This window comes from Corvus cornix, chromosome 5 (genome assembly GCF_000738735.6).
Source record: "Corvus cornix cornix isolate S_Up_H32 chromosome 5, ASM73873v5, whole genome shotgun sequence".
NCBI lineage: Eukaryota > Metazoa > Chordata > Aves > Passeriformes > Corvidae > Corvus > Corvus cornix.
In genome coordinates this window covers 9,396,223-9,409,191 of record NC_046335.1, presented here as the reverse complement: position 1 = coordinate 9,409,191, position 12,969 = coordinate 9,396,223, and the positions used below count along the sequence as shown (strand labels likewise).

Sequence of the window (12,969 nt, the reverse complement as noted above, 5' to 3'; positions counted from 1 at the left end):
CTTGTGTGGTATTGCTTTTTTTAATATGCAGAGCAGAAATGCTGTGTTGCCATTACATTTATATTTCTCATAGCAAATTGGATTTTTCATGTAGAAACATTAATGTGAGTAATTTTTTGTTTATGCATTCATTGCTTATTTTTTGCTTCAAAACTCAGGTTATTTTAGCTACCAACATAGCTGAGAGCTCTGTAACAGTTCCTGATGTTAAGTATGGTAAGTTGTCTAAATCTTGTGATTCTGTATACACTGTATTTGTAATATTTTCCATACTTGTGCTTGTTTAGGTCTCAGTGATGTGTTACTGTTCAAAGCACTGCTGTTGGAGTGTTGAATTCTTTCTTTCACAACAGAGAAATCTGAATATATGAACAAATACAGCTACTGAGTGGGAGGTTGGTTTAAATCTTCACTAAGGGGTAATTTTAAATGCAGTAACAAGCAGAGCCAGACCTGATGTCACAAGTTAAGCTTTTTAATCACATTCTGACTATGTTTTGAAATAATTGCATCAGTTTAAGTAAATTTTGATACAGAGTTTCTAAATGCAGAAATAATTGCCTTTTAATGATTGTCATCTACAATGATTTATTATATTTATGGTAAAATCTATTAGCACTTTGTTTGGTATTCAGAATATCCTGTGTCTGATTGTTTATAAATCTGATGTTCTCCTTATTGCTATCCAAGTTGTTTAGACTTTACTTTTCTGATAATACAGATTATTCTTGTGTATTTCTTTCCACTGCCATGAGGAATTTTTTTTTTCTTCCTTGCAGTGATAGATTTCTGCTTAACTAAAATTTTGTTTTGTGATAAGGAAACTAATTACCAAAGTTTGAGACTTTGCTGGGCATCTAAAACAAACTGTAATCAAAGAAAAGGTAAGATTACAATAGGTAATGCAAAGGAATTTTAGAAGCTGACCTTCAAGAAAAATTCTTTGTTGCTTTTTATTGTATTAATAGTAAAAAGAACAGATTATTTTGGCCATTAATACTTGATAAATCTTCACCATGTCAGGATATAAAAATGTGATTAAACAACTATGAGTGAATGTTTTTTTTCCCTCAAGTATATTTTCAGAGGCATGTTTTGTATTTTATTGAAAAGTATAAAAAATTTTCAGACCATGGATTCTTTGTTATTTAATAGCAATTTTTTTGTCACGGGCCACTTTAAAAAGGAGAGGTCAGTACTGCTAGGTATTTATTAACTGCTTGTGAGTTTCAGCAGTAAAAAAACTTTCATGTGTATATGTCACTCTTAAATGAGTTGAAATATCCACAGCAGTGTTTCTAGTTTACACCAGTGTTCACAGCACAAGGATAAATAAGATTTCCTATTGGCTTTTCAAGTAAGACAGTCCGCTTAAATATCAAAATCTTTTTAGCTTCAGTCAAAAATAGTACTAAATAAATTAATAGCAGTGACATCTTCAGATACAAAAGTACTGTTATTTTAAGTATTATGAAGTCTTCACAGTTACAGCCGGGTGCCAGGTGCCCACCAAACTGCTCTATCACTCCCCTCTCCTCAAACTGGACAGGGGGAGAAAAATGGTGGCAGAAGGCTCAAGGTTTGAGATGAAGACAGGGAGATCATTAAGCAGTTACCATCACAGGCAAAACAGACTCAGCTTGGGGAAATAAGTTTAATTTTATTACCAAACAAACCAGTCTGGGGTAATGAGAAATAAAGCCAAGTCTTAAACACCTTCCCCCCACTCATTCCCAGGCTTGGATTCACTCCCAGTTTCTCTACCTCCTCCTCCCTAGTGGTACAGGGGGATGGAAAATGGAGATTTTGGCCAGTTATCACACATTCTCTCTGCTGCTGCTTCCTCCTCACACTCTTGCATTGTCAGATCTGGTTGAAGTTTCCAGCAGCTTCTCACAGAAGCCACCCCTATAGCCACCCCCTTTCAAGACCTCACTGTGAACCCCAGTATACAGATTTATTTCTATTTGGTTCAGGGTCAGCATAGGTCGCAGCAACCAGGCAATGTACAACCAGTAGAAGTAGCATTTCGTGTAGAAGACTGGGACTTGTTATGCATGTTACTTTACAATATGGCCTGATTCTCTAGTGGAGTATCCCACAGAGAAGAGTGCCCTTTAGTTGGTTGGAGTGAATGGTGTTTGGATTTGTGAAGATAGACTTCTGAATCATTGTGTTTTCTGTAAATAGTAGATCATAAAGATGTTTTGCTGTTTATCATTGTATCTTAGAAGTAGTTTATATTGAAGATTATTTTCTAGCTATAGAGTCAAATTGGAAATGCCTGTTCAACTGAGAAAAATGGCAGTTGATTTGGGGGCAGTTATGCGAAAGAGGTATTTGAGTGAAATACTTATGTAAGTCTTTCGTTAGTTACTGCTCCTGTGAAAGCAAAATGTTTTTGTCCTACCCTTATGTGTCCGCTGGGCCTGTCTGCTGCAAGAGAGCAGAACACAGCTCAGCCTGCAGCATCAGCTGTCGTGTGCTGCTCAGCTGCCCAGAGGGTTTGTAGATGGATGCGTTTGGAAAAAACTTGGGCACTTCACAAATTGGTGATTTGTTCTTCTATGCGAAGGTCGTGCTGGACGTGTTTCCAAAGGGTATTGTTACAGGCTTGTACACAAGGCCTTCTGGGCAGACTGTATTCCAGAGAAGTCAGAACCTGAGCTGCTGGTAAGGCTTTTGGGTTTAGGGTTAGGTTTTCTTTAATGCATGTAGTCATAGCAGAGAAGCTTTGCTTTGCTTTACTTTCCCTGAAGACAATTGGAATAGTTACTAATTGCTATAGCAATGACTAGAATTGAACGTGATAACTAATTGACAAAGGTCATTCCACATAGTTGCCTTATAGAAAGAGATGCATTATAGCAGTAAAATTAATGTGGAGTAAAAATAAGCAATCTACTTAAAAGGAAAAAAAACCTAGTTGTACAACAATTAGTTTCAGATTTTGCTAAATTGTAAACTTTAATGTATTTTTTAATGTAAAACACTTTGTCACACTTCCCATGGGGGGAAAGTAACAATAATCTTGTCTTCCCTTCAGCATTGTCCATTGGGAGCTACAGTCTTAAAATTAAAGAAGCTTGATATAGGGGAACCAAAAGCCTTGCTGGCGACAGCTCTTTCCCCCCCCAGTGTGGGTGACATTGAACGTACAATAGTTCAGCTGAAAGAGGTAGGCTTCCTTTTAGTGTTGTTAAAATCAAGGTAATAGGAACATACTGCAGAAGTGGTTTTCTATGTAGTTAAAGTAGTAGTAACCTTAACTGGAACCTCAAATATAAACTCTGTCTAGATAGTCTTTCACACCTTGGTCTGTTGTTGGGTTACCATCCTCTTGAGCATTATTTCTGTAGTTACATCTTAAAAAGAGATTATAATTTCATCAGAGAGTAATGATACTATTTGAGGACTAGCATCTGTGGTGAGAAAGAATAGAAAAATAGACAAAAAATAGCTTGAACTCTCTAAGCGACAGTGTTTATGAATAAGTAATAAATCACACTCTTACCCTGTATTATTATTTTAGAGGTCAGCCTGAAGATACCCTTCTCACCTGTACAAGGAAGATTGTGATTTTGATTTTCATTTATGAAGTTGATAAGGAGTAGAATCTTCATTGCATTAAAATGTTTTCCTTTCCAAAGTGCATAAGAAATAATATTTGCATCATTTGTAGCTTGTTTTTATATCCAGTATATGTAGTAGCTTTGGTTTCAAAAGTACCAGGCTTTAAAAATTGTTTGAGGTTTACTTAGTCAGCTTTTACAAGTGAACACATTTTAATTTCCCTAGCTGGGAGCAATTACAGCCTGTGTGCAAACAGAAGAAAATCTGCATGATGGTGAGCTGACTTTCTTAGGAACGGTGTTGACACAGTTGCCAGTGGACCTGCATCTTGGAAAATTGATAATCCTTGGGCATGTCTTTGGTTGCTTGGAGGAATGCCTTATTATAGGTAACTGAAAGAAGGAACATGTGGGAACACTTCTCTAAAACCAAATGATTTGCAGGTTTTAATTTTGATTTGTTTTTGTTGCAGCTGCAGCACTGTCTTTGCGGAATTTTTTTACAGTACCTTTCAAAAAGCACGTTGATGCATACAGGTAGTACCCCAGATGTTTTATAACTTCCTAACTGCATTTAAGAGCAGAGGGCAAAGTTGATCACTTAATATAATTTTGTGTGTCATGAGTCTAATTTTCTGTTAAAGTGCCAAGCAGTGCAAAAAGAAGCTTTTCCAGGTAGCTGATACTGGAATGTATTTATTTGGGAACATAAATCACAGAGCTAACTCATCCTTTCCTGAGCACAAGGCCTGATTCTTCAGCATTGCCTTTCTCATGTGAACATGTGGCAGTGTCTATTAAAACGGTTTTTAAAATAGCAAGGACAATATATATTATTATCCTGCTCATACAATGCATCTCCTTCAGCAAGGAGATGTGAATAAGAGCAAGTTATTACAATAAGTGTATTGATCATGTTTATTAAAGGCATGGAGGGTGTTAATGATGTAGCATTCTGAGCTGTGTAATACAGGCAGTATTTGAAAAAAAATTGTTGCTAATATTCTTTGTTTGTATTGACAGGAAAAAAATGGTTTTTGCTGGTAATAGTAGGAGTGACTGTATTGCAATTGTGAATGCATTTAGGGTAAGTCTTTTTTTCCAGCTTAGATTACAGTGAAATCTGATAGACCAAGATGGCAAGTCTCACCTTTGTAGGATCAGTGCATCATTTGTGCTTTGCAGTTGTTACAAACTTCACACTGCTGCCAGCTATTGATGCTTTTGGCAGTCTTTGTCCAACTGTGTGAAGTTCCAGTTGTCTCTACTGTAATAGCCAAAAGTAAAATGCCAGAGATGTGATGATGTTTGTACATCGTTTTTAACCGAGGGCAGTTTGGACTGGTTAATTCTAGTACAGAATGAGTTTGGTGACCTTTCTCCAGACTTCTTAGCTTTGGCTTTGTGATGTTTTTGTGCAACTGCCATTTTTTGGTACTCTTGGCTGTTTGGTGGCTCGGTACCATGGACAGGGGTGAATTCCTCCATGTAGAGGCAGAGCTGGTACAGCACAGCAAAGGCTTCTGCTAGAGGAACTTGCTGTTCAAATTCCAGCATTTTATATTATGCATGCTCTTGTGTGTTCTGTAATCTTCTGGAGAGTCCAAAATCTTCAGCTGCTGATTTAGCTTGTTCATTTTTTTAAAACATGTTGCCCTTCAGCCAAAATGGACTTGTTTTTTTCTACTCTGCTGTCAGCATCTTGTGAAGCACACATGGACATGTATGCCACATGTAACCACTGATTCTCAGGCTCAGAAATAATGTTTTCTGAATCCCCTTATCATATTTCCCTTGTGTCACCTGGTAATTATCACCTATTCATCTGAAGATGATATTTCTATAAACCAGTATGTTGTCCCGGAGAAAAAACATGAACATTCAGACAGAGCTTCCAGTGAAGTATCTCTGTGTGTGAGTGATGTGAAAGCTTTGTTTTGAATGGCTGATAAGATAACAGGTTAAGTTCAGGAAAGTTTATTTCCAAATTGGCTTGGTTCAGATCAGATTTCTTCCAGGGTAGCCTCTAGGAAGGTAGGGAAATGCAGTCTGGCTGTTCAACTTTGCTAGTAGTCAGTGTCCACAGTAAGCTGGGATATTGTATCATGAGGTGACTTACTGTCAAACTAGAAGAAATGGATTCTGCAGGCATCTGTCATAAGCTGCTTAATAATGAAGTTATTTTCATTAATATGCTGGGTATTTTAATTTCTGTTCCAGCCCTGTGTTCTGGGAGGCATTTGCATCACAACTTACCTGAATCAGTCAGTTCACTTCCTTTTGTCTCAAAGCAAGGAAAAGAAAAAGGTTTTGAAAGTAATTTGGTTTATTACGGTGTCCAATTAAAGCATCCAAATTGTTCAATTAATTTATGAATGTTTGCATGTGCTTTAACACTCCATCCATTTCCTCTAATAAAGCCAGGTGGACAGCCTGTTAAAAAATTACCTACAGTGTTGATACAAAAAAAAAGTTAATAGTTTAAAATGTCACATGAATATTTGTAAAAATTACTACTAAAGCTCTATATTTTCTGTCTGAATACTACACCATTTTTTTCTTAGGCATGGCAGGCCTGCAAACAACAAGGAAAGTTGAGACATCCCATGGTTAGTTAAATTTTATTTCTTATCTATTCAAGGTTGGTGACTTCAGTGCTGGAGTATTTTATTTTCATAGTAAATATGAAAAGTAAGGATCTTTTGCTAGCAGTGTTTATTTGTAATAATTATGACTTTTCATACATAAATAGGATAGGCTTTGAGAGAAAATGAGTGTTTGAATCCAGTGCAGAGTTGTTTGAAGACAATCCCTTATGTAGTCCCTTTCACAGATGAATCAACAGTGGCCAGAGGGTTTGAAATCCAACCTAAAAAGTGAAATTGAGCTGTAGTTGAAAGAAATACTTCTAATACGCATAAGTATCTCTGTTTTTTTAAACGCACCGATTTCTGCCCCCTCAGAAAACCCTGAAAGATGGAAGATGTTTATGTGCATCAGTCACAAAAACCGGTAGCATGCACACTATAACTGCCTCCAGTCCTTCTTTTGTGTGTACAAGATAAAACCTTTTTTATTTTCCCTGTTCTTTCAGCATGTGGTATCTTTCATGAACACCAGTGTATAACATAGCACTGAATTATGACAACTAGCCAAGATGGCCAGAATCTGTCTAATAAAAACGGGCATTCAAGAAAGAAGCTCTGAGTTTCTTGGAAGTGTTCCCTGGATGCCAAGAAGGCCAGTGGCATCCTGGCTTGTGTCAGCAGTAATGTGGCCAGCAGGACCAGGGCAGTGATTTTTTCCCCCTGTCCTTGGCACTGGTGAGGCCACACCTCAAGTCCTGTGTAGAAAATACTGTAAGACATTGAGGTGTGCTGGAGCATGTCCAGAGAAGGGTAATGGAGCCTGGTGAAGGATCTGGAGCACAAGTACTGTAAGGAGCTGCTGAGGGAACTGGAAGTGTTTAGTCTGGAGAAAAGGGGGCTCGGGGGAGACCTTGTTACTCTACAACTGCCTGAAAAGAGATCATCGTGAGTTGGGGATTGGCACCTTGCCCCTCCTCCCAAGTGACAGGAGGAGGGAAAATGGCCTCAAGTTGCACTAGGAGAGGTTTAGATTGGAATTAAGACAAATTTCTCCACTGGAAACGTTGCAACAGGCTGCCCAGAGAAGTGGTGGAGTCACCATCCGTGGATTGGTTCAAAAGGCATTGTGAGGGTGTGGCAGTTGAGGACATGGTTTAGTGCTGGACACAGCAGTGCTGGGTTAATGTTTGCACTCAATGATCTTGGAGGTCTTTCCAAACCTTAACATTCCTATGATTCTCTAGGTGTGGATCTTAAAGTAGGTTTTGTAGTAGCAACACAGAGGATTTGGACTTGTGGGTTTATATGGAAAGTTTAGATTACTCACAACTGCATTGATGATAACCAGTTGTCAAATTGACTTCTATCTTCATACATGGCATAATACTTAATATGAATGCAAAGAAAGCTGTGAAATGTGATTAAATTCTTCTTTTGCTATATGTAACTATTATTTGTGTGCACACAGAAGAATGTGAGAGAAAATTTACTAGCAGTAGAAGAAAAAAGTTTCTAACTTTATTTTTCAGGAAGAGCTTGAGTGGGGTCGATCAAATTTTGTCCATATAAACAAGATCAAAGAGGTAAGATTAAATAGGTTTTTATAAGCAGAAGGACTTAACTTTCCTCATTCTCTGTAAATGTTAAGATCTCGGGTCAGACTACTGTGTTATGTATCTATCGAGATACAGATATATAGATATATATAGATACATATATATGTATATTTTCTTGAAATGAAGTATGAACTTAGATGAAAGGAATTTTCCTTTTGTTAGGATAAACAAAGTGGTGTTAAATGATTAACTGTTTAACATATTTTTAATACTTTCAAGAAACCTCCAGTATTATTTGCTAGTTTTATAGGTTACTCAGATCACTGGTTGTGGTGTGACTGCTGTCTGTTGTTAAATATCTTCTGTATTCTGGTTGGGAAAACTCTAAGCAAATACAGTTAGTTAGTTACATAGTGAGGCCTGGACTTGAGAATTCGTGGGGCTTTGTTGGTAACATTACTGCAGCAATTAATGAAAACTCTGCATCACAATGGGCTTCAAGCTTAATGTGATATATTGTGGGGGAAATAAGTAAAATTCCTGAGTAACTGACGAGCAGAATGGCCTTGGCCATGATTTCACCAGTTCATACCTTTGGCATGAGCTAGGGCCTGTGTTCAAAAAGCACAGGAAATAAAAAAGATTTTGATAGTGAGCAACCATCTGGATAAGAAATGACTATAGTTTTATGACTTGGATATGTGATGATGATAAAAAAAAAGATGAGCGAAAAGCAAATTATGTAAAACTGGACAGTGGAATGATCAGTCCCACATGTTAGCCTCTTTTGGGTCAATTTCAGATAATGCCAGAAGAGGTTGTGCCTGACATATAAGGATTTTAGAATGGTCACCTTCACTTAACACTTAGTAAGATGTGGGGGGCTTTTATTTGCTGCAGCTGAAGATACTGATTTCATCATCCCTTGTGTTGAAGTGGGTTTGCAGAACTGGGTTCCTTTCTGGCAATGGTAGTTGTTCTAGTAGTGTCCTAAAACTGCCAGCAGTAGAAAGGAAAGGGAAGTGTCGGTACAAAGAAGTTGTACTACTTTCTGTATTTACTCCAGAATCAGTTGGGAGAGTGAAGGCATTCACTGTTTGGTCAGAGGGCCAGTGGTTGCTTGGGGAAGCTTCTTGGAAATGCTACAGATGGAAAGTTTAATATGCTCTGCTGGAGGGTATAATTTTGATGTCTCTCAAAGTAATCCCAGTTATCTGCTAAACTGAGGGTGCAGCATGATCACCACTGCAGCTGGGTGCAGAAGTTCAGGCTGATTTTTACCTCCTAAAGTACAAACTTAAAATGATTTAAATATAGAATATCATCTTGTAAAAGGTTGTTTCAGTTCTTTTCCTAATTTTGTTCTGTATCATATGTGCATAATACACTTTGTGACTGCAGAGCTGTTCTTCATAAGGGAAACAGATTGAGTCACAGTACTAAAGTTATTTTCCAACATAGAGGTGCTAAGCAGTATATTGGTGAAATGCATACCAGTCACCTGAAAAGAGAAGGGAGTTTGCCCAATTATTTCAAACCTTTACTAACAGATTTCACTTTAATTTATGGTTGGGTTTGATCTACTTTAAATGTAACTTAGAGATCAAATTTCAGGTGGCAGAGTTATTTCACAACTTGAAAAGGCGAGTCAGTGCGTTTAACATGCATGTTAAAGCTCAGCCATCTGCTATGGACCAGGAATATGTGCACAAACAACGCTTCATTTTGCAGGTAATGCTTTACTGTCATAAAGAGATGTTATTTTCCAAAATTGCAGCTGAACTTTCATATACTAATATTGATGAGCTAGTATTACACTAGTTTTTCAAAATTCTTTGTGGATGTTGCAATTTTGGGTGGAAAAAACGTAATTTTTTTGGCAGTGTCTTGGCAATGTAGAAGGACAGCTGATGTTAGTTATTTGAAAATTACAGTATCCCTTGTTTGAGGTACTCTATTTGAACTCTGGCTTGGTTAGTTAGTGTGGAGGGGGTGCTGGGAATTTTAGGTCTTTCCACCTATTTTAAATCTGTCAAATTTCCAGTTAAATTTCTTGTCTTGTTTGGACTGATTAGCCGTGATTTTATTTTCACAGACCTGTTTATCATTTCAGTGGCAGTTGGTTTAACTGTGTAAGTAGTGAGCTTCTTGGAACTGAATTGTTAGATCTTGTAAGATGCAGCCTGAAAACTGAACAATTTACCTGTAGCTATTTTGAGTGAATTTATTTAAACTGAGGCTCTTGAAATCAGAACTAACAACTACAATTTTCAAGTAATAGAATAGAGCGAGTCTGCATACAAAACAATTGAAATGTTGTAGAATTGTTCCAGAAATTGAATTCTTTTCACAAAAATATATTTTTAAGAATTTGCGTGAATTCATGTTAAGGCTGCAGTTCCAGTAATTCCTGGACAGAGACAGGAAAAAATATTCATGTGAAGATCTGTTGGTATCTCTTCATGTTGCTAGTGTATCTCATTTCAAGAAACTGAATATAATCTGCTGTGTTTCACGAAATACTTTCTTGATTTCAGGTGGTAATAGCTGGTGCTTTCTATCCCAACTACTGTACTTTTGGAAAATGTCAGGAAGAAATTGCTATGAAAGACCTTGCTGGCAAAGATCCAAAAACCACTGTAATGGTATGTTAAGAAGGTGAATGACTTGATTAAGAATCAAGTAATAGAAAGAAATCTGAAGTGTTTGGGTGGTATTTTCAAGTTCTGTTGTGTCTTGGGTGAGGACAGAAATAATTACCTACTCTGGTCCTCACTTGGTGACATTTGTCCCACCTCCCATTCTTTCAATACAACAAACATTGCGTAGGTGGGAAATTTTAGAGGAATTCCTGAGAGCTGCCTATACATTTGGTTGCTAGTCTTGCACAGGCAAACAGCTTCCATCAGACGAGTAAAATATGTGGAAGAAGAGAACAGGACTATTGAGGGTACTTTTTGATGAGCACTTAAGTAATGTGTTATTGCAACTTCAGTGTTCCTTTTTTTGTAATCTCCTGCTTGTCCGTGCATGGCATACGTGCTTGTTGCTTTAAGGTTACTCAGGGGTTGCACTGGGCTTTTTTTTATCTTCTGGAACTGCTTTTCATCTGATTGCGTAAGTGCAAGCTTAAAATGGCTGTGTTGATTTTGCAAAATTGTGCGGTTCGAACTAAGAAAATATTTGGTGTATCTGAACTAGGTATAACACTGTAAGGCAACCGTGACCTGTGCTTAAAGAAACCAAACCTGCCAAGGAGCCTCCAAGAACAGGCACAAGAGAAAATAGATGAAAAGGAGAGAGAGTCAGAAAATCTTGTTGACAAGGGATTTTTTTGTGCTTCATACTATTTAAGGATATTGAAGCAAAATATCAGACTAGACTCAATCTTGTGGAATAAAGATGAGTCTTGCCACAGCAGCATTGATTAATAGTAAACTGGTAGATTTAAAGAGCTACTTAATTTAATGTGTTTGACTTCTGATCTGCTCATACATCAACTGCTTGTTCTCTTGAAGAAGGAAGAAATAGCTGCTGTGTCTTCATCAGTGTAAATGATCATCTTGGGCTCAAGGGCTGCAAGTTCCTCAGGCTGTCACTTGGAGAGACTCTTGCAGCCATATACTGCTCCTAATGGTGTGCTGAAGATACAAAAGACAATAAAACCTCCCACTCTCTGGTCTCTCTAAATTATCTTCCCTTTAGGCAGTTTCTGCAGTCTAACCTAGAGCATGGTTTTGATCGGCAGCTGATCTTAGTACCATAACTTCAGGGCAAAGGAGCATTGTGAAAAAATAATCTGTTTTTTCCTGTCTAAGGTTGTAAGAGCCAAAGAAAAGAAATAGACAGTTGGATAGGCCCTGAAAAATAGTTCAAAGTCTCCAAGTTTGAACTTGCTAACTAGGAGTTCATGATTCTATATTAAATCAAGATCTCTTTTGAGATATTATTAAGAAAGAGACAAATGGACATCTGGCTACAGTTGCATATTAATAGTTGTGAAAGCTTACATTGGAGTTACTCCTCTACACAGAGAAGACCGGGAAATTGCTCTTTGTCATCCATGACATGATGGAGCCATGTGAGGGTGCTTTTTCAGTTGTGCAAGCTGTCCCACCATACCTCAGTAATTCAGTATGTGACAGTTCTGCCAGGAAATGCAGGAGCTGGAGGAGGTCCTTCAGTTTCCCAGTGTGTGCACACCCTATAGGATATAGTTCTCGATTGTGGACAAAAATTGTAGCGTTCCAGTGGTTTTCTGTTACAAACAAAATCAGAGACACCAGTCAGCTTTTTGGAACAAACATCAGATTAATATGTATAATTACAAATTAATTTGCTTCATTTATAGTTTATCTACTATTCTGGTTATTCTGGTTTGAAGCAGTAGGGCATTATTAGCAGCAAAACGATGCTTTTTATTGTCTCTTGAGATTTTTGAATGTACTATAGTATCTAACACTTTTGGCATATGTTGGAGTTTAGATTGTATATAATTATTGCAGCCCAGGTGAAAGAGAAAGCTAACTATTCAGGTGAACTTGAAAGTGCATTAAAGCAATTGAATGTATCCACATTTAACCTCTTTTTCTTAACAGCTGAAGAACATGCCTCCCTATGGATATATATACCATAAACAGTTGCAGTCACTGCTTAGACAGTGTGGGCAGGTAAAATCTATTTCCTACAGTGGATCAAGGTAAGTGTAAAATAAAGTCTCCCGCCTTGTGTTCTCAGTTACAAATCCAGTAATCAACTTCTTTGTCAGTGATGTACTGACAAATTTAGTTAATTTCTTCTCTCTTTGGAATCACTAACTTATTTTTTATGTATTGGTTAGAGTTAAAAAGGTAGTTTTGAAGTCTGATGTGCACTGATTGGAATAACATTAGATAAGCTAGCTGAGGTAGAGCCTTCTGGTTTGTCTCTTCTGTTCTCTATCAGTGGACCTTAATTGCAACTCATCTGTCTGTATTTATTTCTGTCTTTTATACTGGATTTAGCTCATTTGTACAGTCTGTTGGCTTTTTTGAGCTGATAATCTGATTAATTTCAGCCTATGACTTCCCAAGGTTTAATTCATCTACCTGTTCTTACTCCTTTTCCAATCTTTAATGCTTTTCTTATTCACATATATTTTCACATCGTTTTCTATTTGCATTAAATTTGGCATGTCCTGGTGACAATGTTAGAAAGTTTTATCACCATCATGATAATTAAAGTTTTAAGGTACATAAAAGCAGTAGACAAAGC

The 12,969-nt window shown here is 37.3% G+C and overlaps 1 protein-coding gene across 5 annotated transcripts in view; it reads left to right on the top strand.

Annotated features, from left to right (window-relative positions):
• The window catches only part of TDRD9 (tudor domain containing 9), a 70,186-nt gene that overhangs the window by 42,641 nt on the left and 14,576 nt on the right, over nucleotides 1-12,969 (top strand). For 3 of the 5 annotated variants that reach the window (XM_039553100.1, XM_019279820.3, XM_010395727.4), the window contains 12 exons: nucleotides 159-216; nucleotides 780-884; nucleotides 2,576-2,673; nucleotides 3,047-3,178; nucleotides 3,799-3,961; nucleotides 4,046-4,109; nucleotides 4,596-4,659; nucleotides 6,137-6,181; nucleotides 7,690-7,743; nucleotides 9,331-9,447; nucleotides 10,254-10,361; nucleotides 12,315-12,415. In XM_039553100.1, coding sequence (XP_039409034.1) covers nucleotides 159-216; nucleotides 780-884; nucleotides 2,576-2,673; nucleotides 3,047-3,178; nucleotides 3,799-3,961; nucleotides 4,046-4,109; nucleotides 4,596-4,659; nucleotides 6,137-6,181; nucleotides 7,690-7,743; nucleotides 9,331-9,447; nucleotides 10,254-10,361; nucleotides 12,315-12,415 — 1,109 coding nt within the window. The remainder of the gene's footprint in view (nucleotides 1-158; nucleotides 217-779; nucleotides 885-2,575; nucleotides 2,674-3,046; nucleotides 3,179-3,798; nucleotides 3,962-4,045; nucleotides 4,110-4,595; nucleotides 4,660-6,136; nucleotides 6,182-7,689; nucleotides 7,744-9,330; nucleotides 9,448-10,253; nucleotides 10,362-12,314; nucleotides 12,416-12,969) is intronic. The other 2 variants (XM_039553099.1, XM_039553097.1) reach the window with 2 other exon arrangements.